The sequence below is a fragment of the Dermochelys coriacea genome, chromosome 2, assembly GCF_009764565.3.
Source record: "Dermochelys coriacea isolate rDerCor1 chromosome 2, rDerCor1.pri.v4, whole genome shotgun sequence".
NCBI classification, from domain to species: Eukaryota; Metazoa; Chordata; order Testudines; family Dermochelyidae; genus Dermochelys; species Dermochelys coriacea.
The window spans coordinates 224,669,756-224,690,104 of NC_050069.1; the positions used below are offsets into that span (position 1 = coordinate 224,669,756).

At 39.9% G+C, this 20,349-nt stretch overlaps 1 protein-coding gene across 7 annotated transcripts in view; it reads right to left on the reverse strand.

The window, feature by feature from the left end:
* Positions 1-20,349, reverse strand: part of VPS50 (VPS50 subunit of EARP/GARPII complex) — a 185,539-nt gene that overhangs the window by 13,447 nt on the left and 151,743 nt on the right. For all 7 annotated transcript variants that reach the window (XM_038389581.2, XM_038389579.2, XM_038389583.2 and 4 more), the window contains 3 exons: positions 3,294-3,442; positions 1,153-1,249; positions 844-1,002 (listed from right to left, as the gene is read on the reverse strand). In XM_038389581.2, the coding sequence (XP_038245509.1) occupies positions 844-1,002; positions 1,153-1,249; positions 3,294-3,442 (405 nt within the window). The remainder of the gene's footprint in view (positions 1-843; positions 1,003-1,152; positions 1,250-3,293; positions 3,443-20,349) is intronic.

The following is a 20,349-nucleotide window of genomic DNA, read 5'->3' on the forward strand; positions in this document are numbered from 1 at the left end:
AAAAGGAAGTCTTCCAACTTCTCTTTAACAAGCTGAAAAATGCTTCGGCCATTAACATTGTAATTACTTTCTAAAAACCTTCATGTAATTTAAAAAAATTGTTGGTGTGAATATATATTTAAAGCAAAGTATAAATTATGCTGTGCTATATGTGGGAGGAATTCCTCCAGAGCACTAGCACTAGTTTATAGGTAATAAAGAGCCTTAGGCAATTAAGATGCCCATTTCTCATCAGCTTTCAGTGGGAACTGGATGCCTAACTGTCTTAGGTTCCTTTTAAAATCCAGCCTGTATCTTTATATTAGTATCTGATACATACATTTTCTTGCCCTGTCTCTAGAGGCCCAACCAGGGCTTATAATGCTTTTAGGATTAGTTGCAGGACTGGTTTCCCCTACAGGATCTATGGTAAATGTCAGATGATACAACCTCTCAAAAGAATCCACTGGCCATGTCTGATGTGTTTAACAATGTAACTACTTTCTACTAGTCTTTCACCTGCCATTCAGAGTTTTAGCTTCAATGAAACTGCAGAGTTATTCAGCTATGTTCTCTTCCACTCAAAGAGTGCTAATGGTCAATAAGTTTTAATAACTTGAAAAACTGACTCTATGGACAACAATGGAGTATTAAATGTACCCAGTAGTTTACCGTATTTTGCCAGTAGTAAGACTAAAAAGGAATTCAGAAAGTACACACCATTCTAACGAACAAGAATAAATCACCACATTGTATTCTCTAATCTTTTCTCTACTACAGCTTTACCATAGGAATTACAGTAATAATTTTATTGTTTTGTAGGGTTGTATCTAATACACTAGGTATTTCCAGGAAAATATTCACCTTTAAAAGAGCATCAACATATATGTTGTGTTGTGACATGATCTCCTTCACATCCCACTTCACATTAGCCATGAGGAGCAGCATCTGTTCATAATCAATAGATTTAGCAGCTACAATCCAATAAATTGGTTTGCGTAGTTCACTGGCAGTTGACACAGTCTGAAAGAGAAGTTAAATAGAATTCGGTGTCACAGAATTTCTTGCTAACAAAAAGTAATGCACAACAATACCGTGCAAAACACCCTCAGAATATAGCACAAATTATGAAACTTCGGTTTAAAAATGAACAGTGAATGGCAGAATCCTGACCTGAGAGTAGAATTGCTGGAGAAAGGGTTTCTTGGCTGCAGGCATCACAGCATCAAGATGCGACTGAAGGAACTCAAACTGCTCAGCCAAAAACACCCTAAGAAAGCACATAAAATTCATTGTGATCTGAGTAAAACATTTAAAGGGCATCTACTTTTCATTTATTTGCAGCAAATGGTCTTGGAAGCTGCCCAGACATAAAAGCATCTTTGAAAGCTTTTAGCTTTAAACTTTTTTTGCACTTTTATGTCAATAGTCTGTCAGGAACGCCTAACTCAATATTTTATACTTTTCCTCCTTTCCATTCCCATGTGGATCATGGTAGATCATACATAAAGGGTCTAATCCAAAGCCAGCTGAAGTCAATGGAAAGATTTTCAATAACTTCAGTGCTTTGGATGAGACCAAAATTCTTGCTAATTATTTTAGAATTGAAAGAAATCCCCCCTCCTCTCTCCCAACCAAGCACAAAACATCTATGTTATAAAAATGCAAGCACACTGATTCTTTTTGGTTGTATCTGTAGTAAGCTAATTAACTCCAACATCTCTCTTTGACACTTTCTGCAAAAGGTTATAAGCACTCTACATTGTCATTAACACAGTCATGTTTCCAACAATGTTGTTGTCAAAATTCAGTTAGAAAACTGTTTAGTAGCATTCCTTAATTTTCAATGCTAAATGAAGCCAAGAAAAAAAACCTCACAAAGAAGGAATGCTTTTCAATTTAAAAAATCTTTGCATTTTAAGCATATTTTTCCCTTAAGAAACATTAATATAAAGAAAAATCCCCACTGGAACACTTTTCAGCATTTATCATATCTGATGTGATAGGATCTGGCTTTTCCTTGCTATTTTTCAAAGGAACTACTCACATTCTGAGTTAGTACTAGACTATACAATGGCCATAAAAACTAATGAAATCAAAATTGTTTTCAGGATAAAAAACATAACATTTCACTGCAGCACACAAACCGTTAGATGTGGGTCATTAATCTAGATAACAACATGATTTTAGTCATATGTATAACTCTACATATATAACCAGAGAGAGAGAGAGAGAGAGAGAGGGCGGACATGTGTGTGTGTGTCTATCTACACACACACACAAACTTACTTTCAAGGATTCTCTCTACCTTTTTCACAGAAAATACTATTATTATTAAATATATGCCTGGATCCTGAAATAATTGTATGTCACATATATACTAGCGAACCACATTTACAGCTTCAAGGGTATATTGTCAAGTCAAAACTTTCATAGAAGTAGGTTTTATTAGAAAAAAGTTGATTTTCTGCTTTTTTCCCCGATTTCCATCGTAAATATTTTTAATCAAACAAACAAAAACCTTCCCAATGTTTGCAGTATAAACATTACAGCATTTTGCTAACATACAAGAAAATGGAACCGATTTAGAGCTGACAAAAAAAAATTAAAACGGACTAACCTACTTTCACTGACAAGGCTGAGATGAAAGCCAAAAAATAAACAAAAACTCTTGCTAAAAATAGTGAAAAGTTAATTTGTTTTTTAATTTTGTTTTCATGCAAGATATCACTAAGAAAAGTAGAGGAATCATTTTTCATATTTCTCACCTGACTCTCTAAAATGTTCATAAATCACTTCAACTATAAATACATCACTTCACTGAAGTATGTGATTATCCCTTTTTAATTTATAAAATTCTTCCACGCACTATATAAAACATTACAAACTTAAGTGAAGCAACAATCTGAGTCTTGCATTCCATTTTACTACAATTCAGAAGATTTTAACTTAAGGTTTTATATGAACAGTACAGACTCAATCATTCCATTATTTTTTATATCAAGACTGAATATCCTTCTAAAGTATATACTCCCTAATTCAACCACAAATTATTTGGTTAGCAGCAGAAATCGCTGGTTGAAATTCCTCAATTTGTCTTATGAGGAAAATCAGACCATATTAGATTCCTTCAGGTTTAACATCCATCAGTTGATGATTTACTTCTAATTTATTTGAAAAGAGCAATCTATTTATTGTGTTTTATGACTAAATAATTATGGTCATTGCCTATCTTTTTGAGAGGTCCATCTTAAACACCTCATGGATTTACTTGCAGTGGCTTTAAAAAAGGTGGTTTACAGTAAATAACTTACAAGGATTCCGTGGCTACCACTCTTTCTGCCAAACCATACAGAGTATTCCCAGATGTTAAAACTACCAGATGACTGAGGTGTGGGCTTGGCACTTTCTCCTTTCTCTCTTCAGCAGCTGTGAGAGTGCCAGTGGTATCGGTAGAGACCTCCTAAAACAAAAATTTAAAAGACTGAAAAAACTAATCAATTGTAAAATATGGAATTTCAGCATCAAGCTAGAGTTGAATAAAATTTGACAACTGATTGGGTCAGGGAATGGGTGATACGATATAAAGCCTCTCCATTCTAGGTTGCAAGTGAAATCCAGTCCAGATCAATAGTGACCAAAGTTGTTACCATTAGAACATTTAGTATCCTAGATGAAATGATTCGTCTCAGTCCAGTTCCTTGTGGACTGATACGCAGGCCACAGAAACTAATGCAGTTTGCACCAAATGTGGCAGTTTATCCATACACACTTTGACTTAACTGCATAGACAGTGAACCAGCTTCTCACCCCTAGAGACAATCTGACTTTAGACACACGAGTAGGAAAAGTGTCGGGAAGTTGACACTGCTGCTGCCTGTGCTGTCCCTGTTTGGTGGATAATAAGGGACTTCACTATTCTCGGTTGTGATTTTCACCTGTCACAAAATTTACAAATGAAAATTATATTTTTAAAATAACTCTGACCTTTTTCTGTAGGAATTCCCATCCTGCAGAAATCTCACTTTCATATTACTTAAGTGGAAAAGCAGAGGAAAATAATTTGCTCATAGAAAAAATGGAAATAGTATTCCCCAAATTTCTCATTACACAGTAGAATGCTCAGCTGGTACATGTCTCAAGACAGAAAAAAATGCATGAGGCCAAGGAAAGGAACTGGTTATGACAAACAAGTTACATAGATCTCTAAATGCAAATCTGAGGGTATGGCTACACTGGGACACTCAAGAAAATTAATCCAAATTAACTTTCAAAGTGGATTCATAGCCTTAATTCATTTTAACTTAATTCACAAAGCGAATTAAACTAGATTGAATTAAGACCACTTTAATTCTAAATCAGATTGTCCACATAGGGGTTTAATGTGGTTTAACTAATCTACTTTGAAACTTAATTCACATTAATTTTCCTGAGTATTCCCGAGTAGACAAGCCTTTAGAAAACAATGGAAAATTTTAGGTGTGCAAATAAAAGCATCCAAAGCAGAGAGATTCAGTTCTGACGTTAACCAAGATGAGCAAAATCACATCAGAACTAGCTGATCTCATAAGATTTCCATGTTTTCCCAATCTTGCAAGATTTCTGTCATTTGGACACAAAGTTTTATGAGATTTCAACACCACCAGATCTAGGTCTGATCCCTGCTGTTCTTCAAACCTGAGCACCATCCTCAAACTAATCTGTTGGCTACAGGATCCTTCAAAATTGTGTCGCAAGTCAGGGATAACGCAGGCAAAAAAACTGCATCTGTGGCTGACTGGCCCAACCACAAGCCACACTTTATCCTGACTGGCAGACCCCAAGGTCAAGATGGCTCCCCAAACAGAGATCTCTCTCAGCCCACCCAGGCCGGGACATGCAGCTTGGACCACAGTCTATGCTTCACCCTCTATTGAGGGGGTTAGAACCACCAGGGAGACTCAAGAGAGTCTCTGCCAGTAAGTCTCTTTGTCACAGTTATCCACTGAATTCCACACTTCTGTGAGATTCCCTCCCTTCCATCCTGGCCCAAATTGCTGAATAAATAAGTTACCCTACAAAACTTACATATACCCTACAAAAGTTACGTACTCCCATAATGTCCTTTTACACGTGGAAACCTGAATGTGATTCTGACTGAACTCAAACCAGATATACAATGCCAACTAATTAACTTATACATGCATTTATTGTAGCCAGAACAAGGAACAGCTAATGAAATTTGCATCCAGACTTCAGTGCCATAGAGAAAATGGTAAAGTAACCCTACTAGTAACTACTGTGCTCATGAGGAATAAAATACAATTCATGTGAACATACAGATGGCACCCACTATCCCTCAAACTAAATCTCCCTCCTTCCCCCTGACCCCCAGGATTGTACAAATGTAAAACAAGCATCAGCCAGGCTACACGGCATGTGCAAAGATGCAGCTACCATAAAAATCAGCAAGGGCAATCTGTGGCAGGACTTCTTTCTTTGCTACAGTGCAGTTGAAGCTAATAGTTTTCTGTATACTATGCTCTGCTGAATCTGTCTTGATATATACCATGCAGGTGTTAAGTCAAGCAGCTATTTAAATTGTTTAAAAATGAACCACTGTTCATAACTCACGAAAGCTTATGCTCTAATAAATTTGTTAGTCTCTAAGGTGCCACAAGTACTCCTTTTCTTTTTGCGAATACAGACTAACACGGCTGCTACTCTGAAACCTGTCATTATGCAAGGCACTGAATTTAGCCGTATAGAGTGGAAATCTGTCAACTTCATGAAAAAACTCGCACAGATACAGACAGACATCATCTTCCTCTCCAAATGCAAACAGATGGACATCATACCGAAAGGACTGAAGGTAAAAAATCCATTACAATCTACATACCACACAGACTATGCTGACAGCTTGTGCCACACACTCTCAAGGAAACTGCGGAACCACCTGATTAACATCCTCTACAGCAAACAGGGAAAGATTAAGAATGAGCTCTCAAAACTGGATACTCTCATAAAGAAACAACCTTCCACACAAACTTCCTCGTGGCTGGACTTTACAAAAACTAGACAAGCCATTTACAAAACACACTTTGATTCTCTACAAAAGAAAAAGGACACTAAGCTATCTAAACTACTATATGCCACAAGGGGCCACAACAATGGTTCCCGTAACCCACCCAGCAATATTGTTAATCTATCCAACTATACTCTTAGCCCAGCGGAAGAATCTGTCCTATCTCGGGGCCTCTCCTTTTGCCCCTCCACCCCCACGAACATGATACAGTTCTGTGGTGACCTAGAATCCTATTTTCGACGTCTCAGACTCAAGGAATATTTCCAACACACCTCTGACCAACATATTAACCCACAGAGACCTTCCTGCCAACACTACAAAAAGAAGGATTCTGGGTGGACTCCTCCTGAAGGTCGAAACAGCAGCCTGGATTTCTACATAGACTGCTTCCGCCGACGTGCACGAGCTGAAATTGTGGAAAAGCAGCATCGCTTACCCCATAACCTCAGCCATGCAGAACACAGTGCCATCCACAGCCTCAGAAACAACTCTGACATCATAATCAAAAAGGCTGACAAAGGAGGTGCTGTCGTCATCATGAATAGGTTGGAGTATGAACAAGAGGCTACTAGGCAGCTCTCCAACACCACTTTCTACAAGCCATTACCCTCTGATCCCACTGAGAGTTACCAAAAGAAACTACAGCATTTGCTCAAGAAACTCCCTGAAAAAGCACAAGAACAAATCCGCACAGACACACCCCTGGAGCCCCGACCTGGGGTATTCTATCTGCTACCCAAGATCCATAAACCTGGAAATCCTGGACGCCCCATCATCTCAGGCATTGGCACCCTGACAGCAGGATTGTCTGGCTATGTAGACTCCCTCCTCAGGCCCTTCGTTACCAGCACTCCCAGCTATCTTCGAGACACCACCGATTTCCTGAGGAAACTACAGTCCATTGGTGATCTTCCTAAAAACACCATCCTAGCCACTATGGATGTAGAAGCCCTCTACACCAACATTCCACACAAAGATGGACTACAAGCCGTCAGGAACAGTATCCCCGATACTGTCACGGCTAACCTGGTGGCAGAACTTTTTGACTTTGTCCTGACCCATAACTATTTCACATTTGGTGACAATGTATACCTTCAAATCAGCGGCACTGCGATGGGTACCCGCATGGCCCCACAGTATGCCAACATTTTTATGGCTGACTTAGAACAACGCTTCCTCAGCTCTCGTCCCCTAATGCCCCTACTCTACTTGCGCTACATTGATGACATCTTCATCATCTGGACCCATGGAAAAGAAGCTCTTGAGGAATTCCACCATGATTTCAACAATTTCCATCCCACCATCAACCTCAGCCTGGACCAGTCCACACAAGAGATCCACTTCCTGGACACTACGGTGCTAATAAGCGATGGTCACATAAACACCACCCTATATCGGAAACCTACTGACCGCTATTCCTACCTACATGCCTCTAGCTTTCATCCAGATCATACCACTCGATCCATTGTCTACAGCCAAGCGCTACGATATAACCGCATTTGCTCCAACCCCTCAGACAGAGACAAACACCTACAAGATCTCTATCATGCATTCCTACAACTACAATACCCACCTGCTGAAGTGAAGAAACAGATTGACAGAGCCAGAAGAGTACCCAGAAGTCACCTACTACAGGACAGGCCCAACAAAGAAAACAACAGAACGCCACTAGCCATCACCTTCAGCCCCCAACTAAAACCTCTCCAACGCATCATCAAGGATCTACAACCTATCCTGAAGGACGAGCCATCGCTCTCTCAGATCTTGGGAGACAGACCAGTCCTTGCTTACAGACAGCCCCCCAACCTGAAGCAAATACTTACCAGCAACCACACACCACACAACAGAACCACTAACCCAGGAACCTATCCTTGCAACAAAGCCCGTTGCCAACTCTGTCCACATATCTATTCAGGGGATACCATCATAGGGCCTAATCACATCAGCCACACTATCAGAGGCTCGTTCACCTGCGCATCTACCAATGTGATATATGCCATCATGTGCCAGCAATGCCCCTCTGCCATGTACATTGGCCAAACTGGACAGTCTCTACGTAAAAGAATGAATGGACACAAATCAGACGTCAAGAATTATAACATTCAAAAACCAGTTGGAGAACACTTCAATCTCTCTGGTCACTCGATCACAGACCTAAGAGTGGCTATCCTTCAACAAAAAAGCTTCAAAAACAGACTCCAACGAGAGACTGCTGAATTGGAATTAATTTGCAAACTGGATACAATTAACTTAGGCTTGAATAGAGACTGGGAATGGATGAGTCATTACACAAAGTAAAACTATTTCCCCATGGTATTTCTCCCCCCCACCCCACCCCCCACTGTTCCTCTGATATTCTTGTTAACTGCTGGAATTAGCCTACCTGCTTGTCACCATGGAAGGTTTTCCTCCTTCCCCCCCCCCCCGCTGTGGGTGATGGCTTATCTTAAGTGATCACTCTCCTTACAGTGTGTATGATAAACCCATTGTTTCATGTTCTCTGTGTGTGTGTATATAAATCTCTCCTCTGTTTTTTCCACCAAATGCATCCGATGAAGTGAGCTGTAGCTCACGAAAGCTTATGCTCTAATAAATTTGTTAGTCTCTAAGGTGCCACAAGTACTCCTTTTCTTTTTGCGAATACAGACTAACACGGCTGCTACTCTGAAACCTGTTCATAACTGAAACTCTTCTCAAGTGATTGGCAAACCTCACACCTATAATTCTCAACCTGCTAATGCTTAACACAGGTCTTTAAAAATGTGACAACGCTCCAAAATGAGATAGAAATTAACAAAAAGATAAAGGAGCTTGAAATGATGTGGGATTTATTCCTTTAATAAAAATTTCCCATTACCTGAACTATGATTTCTGTGGTCAGTCAATTACTCTAATAAAACATATCAATAGCACATTTGTGGGGAGTGGAATTAATCTGGGTTCAAGATGAAGATTCTTCAAAGAGCTATAGTTGCAGGTATAGTCCTAAGGATAGTATTTCTCCTCCCAAGATGCTGGCATGCTATTTGGGAGGAGGGAGGGGGGCTATATTACACCTTTCAAAATTAGAACAAATAATACAAGTTCCAAAGCAGCAGTTCACAGCAAGAGCACTATGAAAATGCACTGGTTAAAAGCTTGTCTTCAAAAGCAAGATCAGGCCCAGCAGAAACATTAGTGCAGAGGTGGGCAAACTACAGCCTGCAGGACCGCCCTGCCCGGCCCCTGAGCTCCTGGCCCGGGAGGTTAGCCCCCAGCCCTCCCATGCTATTTCCCCTCCCCCGCAGCCTTAGCTCACTGCACCACTGGCACAATGCTCTGGGTGGTGAGTTCTTGCTGGGCAATGCGGCTGCAGAGCCGCAGCCTGATCCGGTGCTCTGTGCTGCGTGGTGGAGTGGCTGGCTTCAGCCGGGCAGCACGGCTGCCTGTCCTGGTGCTCTGGGCAGCACAGCTGTAGCACCGCCAGCCACCAGTGCTCCAGACAGCGCGGTAAAGGGGAAAGGGGGGTTGGATAGAGGGCAGGGGTGCTCGGGGTGGTGGTCAGGGGGTGGAGGTATGGATAGGGGGTGGGGGCCGGGCCATGCCTGGCTGTTTGGGGAGGCACAGCCTCCCCTAACCAGCCTTCCATATAATTTCAGAAACCCGATGTGACCCTCAGACCAAAAAATTTGCCAACCCCTGCATTAGTGTCACAGTTCAGGGCAACTGTACCTGTATTTTCCCTTTGGTGGTCCACTAAAGGCACCTACTCTATGTTTCCAACTGTCACTTCTCTTGGGCACAGATCTGCTTGTCTTTCCCTTCTGCCCAAGGTTTTTCCAGGCTGCGCCATTCCCTGACTACACTGAGATATCTCCAGCAAGCCAGACTGTCTAACCAGGCCAGCACCTGCATTTTGCTTTCTCTTTGAAGGCTCTAAACAGCAGTAACTGCCAGCAGTCACAAGTTACCACACATCTCTTTATAAGCAAGCACTTTTTTTCTTAAGGTGAAAGCATTCCAGAGAAAAAACAGAATAAAAGTTCCTTTATATCCATGCTAAAATCTCACCACAGGTCACCCATCAGACTTATGGGGCCTCAGTAGACCAAAGTCCTTTGAAGCCTTCCCAGGAAGTATTAGGGCCTCCCGGGACAGAAGGTCTTGTCCCTCTGCTGGATCAGAAAGGAGGCCCTGAGTCGTTTAAACTCAGGCTATTTACCCAAAGTCCTCTCTTTTTCTGTTGGGTTATGAAGAATCCAGTTTGAACTAATAAATGCAAACTAGGTGGTGTTACAATCTGAGTGAGTTTGCCTAACCACCCTGCATTGTTCTTAGTTCCTGGAGGAGCTATGGCCACCCTCTTCCATGGAATGACATGCAGTCCCTGGCCCACAATGATACATAAACTAAGTACAGTAAAATCTCCCAAAGATATTGCAGGAAATTGCCATATTGTCACAATTAATATCTCAGTTTACCAGTTACATAAGTAACCAATGATGAAAATGGCTCAGTAGGCTGTGACCCTTGCCTCTAGAGAAAGGAGGGCTTGTGGAGAGTCACAGTGAGCCTCTGAGGCTAGCGTAATCCACCAGGAAGCGCAGGACCCACTGAGACAAGGTTGGAGCTTTGTCACAGATGACGTTGATAATTAAACATTTATATTTTGGTAGCACCCAAAAGTTACAGGGAGATACTGTCCCCACCCAAAGAGTTTACAGTCTAAAAGACACCAGCAGAGACAAAGGGATAGGGATATCCTGTGACATATTACAGATACATAGAATACTTTGGAGGCTATTATATCAATTTTACATGTATCTGTACAGGGTTTGTATTTTAGCTCCATAGTAGAGTTTCCAGGAGTTTCCAGTGGGAATTAAAGTCACTGCAGGGTAATTAATAGAAATCTGTAAGCAGATATGTCTGAAGAAGCCTCACCTCCACAGGGGAAATTACATATACTGATTTGATAAACTGGTTAAAGAGGGCTAACAAATAATTGCAAACTGTATAAAGAGACTACCCTGAAGCCAGGAGAGAGATCACTCTGACTGTATCCAAGAACTACCTCTCACTGTGACCAAGAGAGACAGGCCCTGCAGTACTTTGCTTCATTCATGTGGGAGGTGGGTGACTGACTGGTAAGCTAAAACCTTCATGTAAGTTCTTTATTTTATTTAAAATAGGATTTCTTTGTAATGCTTTTGTTCTGAATGAATAATACTTTGCATCATGAAGGCTGGCTCATCACTAGCTAACCCTGTCAGAGCCCTTCAGAGAGCAGAATTGCAGGTGCTGAACTAAAATCAGACCTGCTACGGTGATCACAGTGAATTGCAGCCTAAATACCTTGTCTAGAGGCAGAGAGTGATGGGACTGTATCGTGAGAAAGGTGACAGCTAGAGGGTGCCCTCGAAGAAACAGGGTGCCCTTGAAGAAACCATGAAGGAGACAGAGATACAATTACATCGGGACTTATGACACAAGCAAACAAAGACAGTAGCCACAGTTTTGTTGTTTTCTTTTTACTTGGGTTGGAAAGAGTGAAGGGGAATAGCAGGGATTGGGGAGCTATAAGAGTAAAGGTGTAAGGAAAAGGAAGGAAGAGGAACAGTCCCCTGCCTATTCATGGTCAACTGGCAGGATGATTCTGCAGGCATCAGGCAGAATGACTCTTGACGAGGGATCTGAAGGATAGCAAGGTACTGGCTGTACACAGTTTTTTCTGGGAGCTTTTCACATATATAAAGTAGGGCTGTCCATTAGTCACAGTTAACTCACATGATTAACTCAAAAAAATTAATCGTGATTAATCACAGTTTTAATCGCATTGTAACACAATAGAATACCAATTGAAATTTATTAAATATTTTGAATGTTTTGCTACATTTTCATATATATTGTATTCTGTGTTGTAATTGAAATCAAAGTGTATATTTTTGATTACAAATACTTGCACTGTAAAAATGATACACAAAAGAAATAATATTTTAAATTCACCTCATACATGTACGGTAGTGCAATCTCTGTCATGGAAGTGCAACTTACAAATGTAGAATTTTTGTTGTTACATAACTGCATTCAAAAACAAAACAATGTAAAACTTCAGAGCCTACAAGTCCACTCAGTCCTACCTCTTCAGCCAGTCACCAAGACAAACTGTGACAGGATCCCCCCAGGGTGTAGCCTGGGACTGTGGGACCGCTGTGTCCCCTTAACTCTCTTTAGCCTGGGCTGTCTCTCACAATGGCTTGTTAGTGACCAGCAGCAAGCCCCTCCAGGTGCAATGATCACTCAGCACAACAGCATGTGGAGCCCCACACACCCAGCTAGATTGCATGAATGCTCCCAGAGCCACTCATTAATCACACAGAGAAAGGCACCAGCCAAATGCCCCCAGCCCTCAACACTGTACCTCAGGAATATACAGTCTTGCACTTCTCAAGATGAGCAGTGCAGATTTATAAATTGGTTCACCACTTCATCAATGGAAAGTTGACATACACAGCCTTTGCAAAACCTGAGCAGATTTGCCCCACACTTCATACAAACTCACTGGTAAAGATAAACGATTAAACAAATGTATCGACTATAAAGGGCAGATTTTAAGTGACAGGCAAAAAATCAGAGTTAGTTACCAAAAGAAATAAAATATAAGCATGCAGTCTAAACTCTCAAACCCATTAGACTGGTTGACATCTAGATTAACCTGTTTTTCTCACCCCACTAGATATTGCAGTCCTTAATATACAGGTTTGGCTCAGGTTTAAGGAACAATTTCCTCTGTTGGAGTCTTGTCTTCTTCTCGGTGTCTTAGTTGCTTGCACTATAGGTGGGAGCAGAAGAAAAGGCGAAGCATGGGTCTGCTCTGTTCTGTTTTGTTCCCTCAATCCCATGTGCTTGGGGAATAAACAAGTCCAGGCATGTCTGGTGGGCAGTACTGAGTCTCTAGGCAAGATTGAGCAATTCCCTTGGTGTGGTCTCATGCAGGTGAGTTATTGAATTGTAGCTCCCTTGCTGGACAATGGCTGTTGATGGATTGTTTGAAATCCCGCCCGGGTGTTGGTTACTTTTCTTGCTGTTGCCTCTGAGGAGCTAGTATCTGGTGATTCCCCAATTTACAGCATACAACACAATTCTCATAATTTCATATGCATTAATGATATACATATATGGATAGAGAAATTACTTTCAGCAGATCATAATCTTTCCCGATACATATAAAGCATGCCTTATAAGGCAAGATCACGATTATATAAAAATGAGGAATATGGGGGTTCCAGACACTCCCCCAAGGTATAGAATGTCACACAAACAAATTTGTGTACATTTACAGGAGAAAATGCTGCCCTCTTCTTATTTACACTGTCACAAGAAAGTGAGAACAGGCATTTGCATGGCACTTCTGTAGCTGGCATTGCAAGGTATTTAAATGTCAGATATGCTAAAAATGTGTATCCCCCTTCATGCTTCGGCCACCATTCCAGAGGACATGCTTCCATGCTGACGATGCTTGTTAAAAAAATAAATGTGTCAATTAAATTTGTGACTGAACTCCTTGGGGGAGAATTGGACATCCCTGCTCTGTTTTACCCGCATTCTGCAACATATTTCATGTTATAGTAGTCTCGGATTATGACCCAGCTCGCTGTTCATTTTAAGAACACTATCACTGCAGATTTCATAAAATGCAAAGAAGGTACCAATGAGAAATTTCTAAAGATAGCTACAGCACTCAACCCAAGGTTTAAGAATCTGAAGTGCCTTCCAAAATCTGAGAGGGATGAGGTGTGGAGCATGCTTTCAGAAGTCTTAAAAGAGCAACACTCCATTGCGGAAACTACAGAACCCAAACCACCAAAAAATAAAAACAACCTTCTGCTGGTGGCATCTGACTCAGATAATAAAAATGGAAATGCATCGGTCAACACTGCTTTGGATTGTTATCAAGCAGAACCCATCATCAGCATGGACGTATATCCCTTGGAATGGTGGCTGAAGCATGAAGGGACCTATGAATCTTTAGCACATCTGGCATGTAAATATCTTGCAATGACGGCTACAAAAGTGCCATGAGAATGCCTGTTCTCACTTTCAGGTGACATAGTAAACAAGAAGCGGGCAGCATTATCTCCTGTAAATGTAAAACTTTTTTGTCTGAACGATTGGCTGAACAAGCAGTAAGAATGAGTGGACTTGCAGGGTCAAAAAATTGACATTGTTTTATTTTTGAATACAGGTTTTTTTGTACATAATTCTACATTTGTAAATTCAACTTTCATGCTAACGAGATGGCACTACACTATAAAACATTTCTTTCTTTTTTTTACAGTGCAAATACTTGTATCAAAATGAATATAAAGTGAGCATTGTATACTTTGTATTCTGTGTTGTAATTTAATATATTGAAAAAAATCCAGAAATATTGAAATAAATGGTATTCTATTATTAACAATGGGATTAATCGCTCGATTAATTGCTATTTTTTAATCATGTGATTAATTACGATTAATTTTTTTAATGGTTTGACAGTCCTAATATTAAGTGACAGTATGAGAAAAAGAACGAGGGCATTTTAAAAGAGGAGATGACTGGTTGGCAGGAACTATTGGGAACACTGGTGCAGTAAAGGTGGTGGCCAAAGGCATGAGAATTTAGTAACACAGTGAGGTAGGGCAGGGCTAAGTTGTGAAAGGCCCTGAAATCCAAGGTGATAAAAAGGTCAACGAGGAGCAAATCAGGAGGAATATTTTGGCAGCAACTCTTTATGTGGACTTCTAGGGGCAACATTGCAGTAGTAATGGCCAGGGAAGATAAAAGTCAAGTGGGTTAGATGCAAGACCAGGCACTGGATGAGAATTTTGGTGATGTGGGCAGAGCAGAAAGATCGGTCTTTGAGACGTTGTGTAGGAACAAGCAGCAAGATTCAGTTATACACACCTTGTCTACAAGATAAAGTGCTAGAGTAGCACAATTGCAACTGCACCACTGTAGCACTTCAGAGAAGATGCTACCTACATCAGTGGGAGGGGTTCTCCCATTGGCATAGATAATCCACCTCCCGGAGAGGCAGTAACTAGGTCAACGGGACGATTCTCCCATAGACATAGTACTGTCTACATCAGGGGGTAAGTCCATTTAACTGTGTCACTCGGGGCATGGAATTTTCACACCCAAGTGTTGCAGTTATACTGACCTAATTTCCTAGTGTAGGCTATGCCCCAGATTATGCGCCTGAGTGACTGAGAGGATGGTGGTGTTGTCCAAGGTGATAGAAGTGATTTGAAGGGTAGGAGAGAGATCAGGAGCTCTGTTTTGGCCAGGCTTAATTCAAGTTGATGCCTGGACACGCATGAGATGTCAGAAACACAAGCAGAGTTGCAGATTGTGACAGAAGGAGCCACATCTAGAGTGGAGAAATAGACCTATAAATAAGTGTAAAGATAACAGATCACCTGATGATAGGATGTAGAGGGAGAAAAGAAGCAACAAAAGATGGAGGCAGGTGGGTTCCCTGCTGAAAGTTGGAAATGAGATGAAGACCAGGCACCGAGCAAAAAACTGAAGATACAGCGAGTCATAGGAGAACTAGTAAAAGACAAAATAATGAAAGCTGAAGGAACGTAAGATTTTTAAAGGAAGGAGCATGGTCAATAGTAGTAGACAATCTCTCAGAAAGGGTGAGAATGGCTTATAAAAATTAACTGCACCGGCACATTATTTGAAAATGTAGCTATTTCTTTGAATTACACTCTTTACCTTCTGAATGCAAACACTTTGCAACGATAAGGGCTAGAAAGTAAAACAAAAGAGAATGAAACAAACAATGTTGTAATTCTATGGAATATAAATTTGTCATGTAGGTTAGATAAATACCACACCCGGCAAGGAATTTTGGCACAGAGTATTGTAAACTCTTTGAGGCAGGGATCTTGATTATCTACTCAAGGGATGCCACGCATCTCTTCACAGGCAGTACAAATTAATGAAAAATATGCCTATTCAATCCTCTAGGCACAATCTAATCCTTTAAAAATACACTTTCACCCAATGTTATCATTTAAATACAGTGAAACATCAATATCAAATCCCTCTCTGCCTTCCTCCTTCCCAATTCACACTGCCTTTCAGAGAATGCTTAAATATATACATACAATATCCTTGCAATGTTTCCTGACAGTCAAAAATATCTGTCCTACCCTCAGAAGTAACATCAATGACCAACTAAAAAAAATCAGCTGTGAAGATTTAAAGAAACTCTACTTCTCTGGAAAATTGCTCAACATCATGATGAGCTTCATCATACCACCAAATATTTACACAAAGACGACTGAAAGAACAGAGAGAGCCTATAAGTATGCACGGACTATTTTTGCTCCCTTCAAATATCCAAGGTCATAAAATATGAGGACAAATGTAATAAAGATTGAGTGTTCCATCTTAGGTAATTCCAAGGTGTCTGTACCTTGGCATGCAAGTGTTATATAAAATAAAGTAGCATGGAGTATCAGAGTCTATTTAAAATAGCTATTCTCTCCTCCTTTCCCCGTGAGTTAAGAGCATGTGAATGTAAGAGAATAGACGACGTTAAGTAGTACAAGTGCCACTCCTAGGGGAACACCCTCAAAACAATGCATCAGATATTTGGACCCGACGAAGTCAAATTTGGGTTCCACAGTCAAACTCTGGTTTATGTGCAGTATCGCACATGATGATCAGTATGGATTAGTATAGAACAGATATTCTCCTCAAACACCTTTGAAGCCTTCCTGGATATAATTTTCTATGCCAGACTCATGAACAATGCACTTGATCTAACAGAACAGCTTATTTTTAAATATAAGCAATATGTGCCCACTGCCTATCACCTTTCATATTGAACATTAACTCAGGCCCTTGCCATTACAGTAGAATTACTGTACAGAGGTTCTACTGTAACCTCAGAAAAATAAAAGGAGTACTTGTGGCACCTTAGAGACTAACAAATTTATCTGAGCGTAAGCTTTCGTGAGCTACAGCTCACTTCATCGGATGAATCCGATGAAGTGAGCTGTAGCTCACGAAAGCTTATGCTCAGATAAATTTGTTAGTCTCTAAGGTGCCACAAGTACTCCTTTTATTTTTGCGAATACAGACCAACATGGCTGCTACTCTGAAACCTGTAACCTCAGAGTTAAAAACACCTCAGGAACGGAGGTTGTTCGTAACTCTGAACAAAACACAACGGTTCTTTCAAAAACTTACAACTGAACATTGACTTAATACAGCTTTGAAACTTTATTATGCAGAAAAAAATGCTGCTTTCCCTTTATTTTTTAGTTGTTTATGTTTAACTCAGTACTGTACTGTATTTGCCTTTTGGGGCGGGGGGTGTCTCTGCTGCTGTCTGATTGTGTACTTTTTGTTCCAAATGATGTGTGTGGTTGACTGGCCAGTTGACTCTGGTATTCATAACTCTGAGATTCTACTGTGTATGTTATGACTTCAACTAAGAGTTTATACAAATACGAGTTACAGACAAATAAAAATCATGCTAATCTTGTCAGATTCCAATTTCCAGACCACCAGAATAAACAATGTTCTTTTGCTACTTTCTTGCACAGAAAAATGCTTAGTTCCTTTGATGATCCAAATGCATATCTGCTTATATCATATTTGCTAATAGAAGCATATAAACAAGAAGCCACTTTATTCATTTAATCTGAGAAAATTAGTAACTCAAGCAAATGAAGGAGCTGTAGGGATAGAATTAAATTTTATTCCAGTAATATGAAAATCAAATTTGGCCACTGTTTAATCTGAAACAAGTGCCACAGGGATAAATTGGGAATATATTATCTAAACAGCCAACATAAGACTTTTCCTAATTAACTATTTTTATTCTTATTTTAAAATTAGGATTATACCAAATGTTATCTTTTCCTCTGTGTGTCAAATTCTTCATTTGAATTTTTCACTAGGTTAAGAGTTGTTCACATATAGTTGTGTTATTAATTATTCTACACTACCTAAAAGCTTGCTAGGTGCTTCACAATGCAGATAAAAATTACATGGTGCCTGCCCTAAGGAGAGTGTAATACTTAGCATTGTAAACTCTCCAAAGGGACGATATTTTAGTTCTGTATTGTGCAGTGCTACCACAATGGGGTCCTGGTCAATAACTAGGGCTTCTAGGCACTATGGGAATACAAATAATAAATAATAATTTCAGGCATTAAATTTTAAGGGAAATAATCTAAACTGCTCTGCCAAGAAACATCCTACATTACAGGATTAATGTACACATCAAATGTTATGATATGTTCCTTTCTAACCACTCCCTTGTCACTCTTTCCTATAAATGAAATCTACTTCCATCTCTCTCCAGCCCTAGATTTGCACCATATGCAGGGGGAATCGCCAGAATGCCAACAAATCAAGGAGATCACCCAACATACCAGGAGATGCACATATACATCTTGCATGCACTTTTAATTTCGGTATGCGAGTTGTCCCATTGAAATCAATGGAATGATTCACATGCCTAAAGTTAAGCACGTGAATAAGAGTTTACGGGACTGGGGCCATAGCTATTAGCAGGTTATAACAGGAATGAGCAGCAAGCTCCAATTGTCAGAAAGTGCCAGAAAGTACCTAGAGAAAAATAGAAAAAGCCAGATTCTCTTCTTACATCAATGAAAATTAGGAATCCAATTTTGAGTTTCTCTCCTCCTCTGCCTTTTTAAAAAACATGCCAAAATGTTCAGAAATTGACAATAGGCACGTACTGTACCTTGGGGTGTCCTTATTTAACAATCTTTAGCTGAGGGCTTTGTAATGTGGATGTAGGCTTTGACACAGTAGTTAAATAAAATGACTATTAAAACACTTTGTTTTTCTATTTAATGTTTTGCAAAAACATTTCAAGTACTGTGTTTTATTTTATCTTTTTTTAATGAGATGTGACTTTGTCATGCCCTCAAATACATCTTATTCAGGCTCCCTAAATGTCAATGGGTATTTAGCTTGTTTAAATATCTTACATGCAATTATACACTATTAATAATGTTGAAATTTTGATTTCAAAGCATCATTTCCCTCTGAAGTACACAGGTTCATTCATAAATCTCCAAGCTTCAAAGCAAGATGAAAGATAAAAAGGACAGTTGAATATTACTAAATTAAAGCAGAGTTGCAATATAAAAATAATCCCAGGGATGTGATTTCGAAAGCTTCCTATGGATTTGGACCCCAGCTTTCCACTAAAATGAATGGGAACTGGACTTCCAAATCCCATAGGTATGAAACTGCCAACTTTAGACAGTGGCTGATTCCACTGTGCATGCTCAGGCAGCCTGCTGACATTCAACCCAACGAGGACGTGACAATGTTGAACGGCAGCAGGCCAGCTATGAATTTCTCATCACCTAATGGAGTTAAACATTAAATGGGAACAATAATAAAAACACATTTCCCATTCTGAACAGTGAAAGACTTTCACTGGCAGGACAGCAAAGTTTTAGCCATTCTCCGTATCCTTCCAAAATATACGTCAAACTATCAACCAGGGGCATATACCAAACTAGGAAAAAAATCAGAGCAGTCACCAGTAAGAGATGGTGGCAACACTCTGAGGCCACCCAAAAATTTGTCGAGAACCCCTGAAGCATGCTTTTAATAAAATAGCTTAAAATTTACCAATTTAAACCACCACCACTAGCCTACATTTAAATAGCCAATGCTTCAATTCATATTATTGCAAATAATCTTTTTTTCAGACAGCATGTTATTAACACCTCTACTACCTAGTTATCTTCGATAATACCTTGAAGCATAACTGTGCTTATATAGATGGGTCATTCCCATTGACCTTGGCAGGAACTGACCCTTGCCTCTGGAAGCAGAATTGTGCTCTTGGTATTTACTATATTGTTTATCAGATTAAATGTCCTAGTAAATATCTGAAATTCTGTCAAAACCTAAATCAAGTTATATCGAGATTATCAACTTTTTAATTATATATATTACACACACACATACACATATACAAACACAGTCTTCAGAAACTTTTGCTACTAGCAATTTTATACATTAACTCACTTGGCATAAAGTGAAAGATCTGTGCAGTGTTCATAAATATCTCTGCAAACAAGGGGATACATATAAAAAAATTATGCACCTAAGGTCTTTCTGAAAAATAAGCAGATGCATATTGCACACACAAAATACAAAGTACTTGGGAATGCAAACACTCTGCACATGTAATTAACCACTCTGCTTTGCAGACCTGGGCTTTATTCATGCATATTTTGCTGCTGCAGTTTTAGGAACAAGAGACTGAT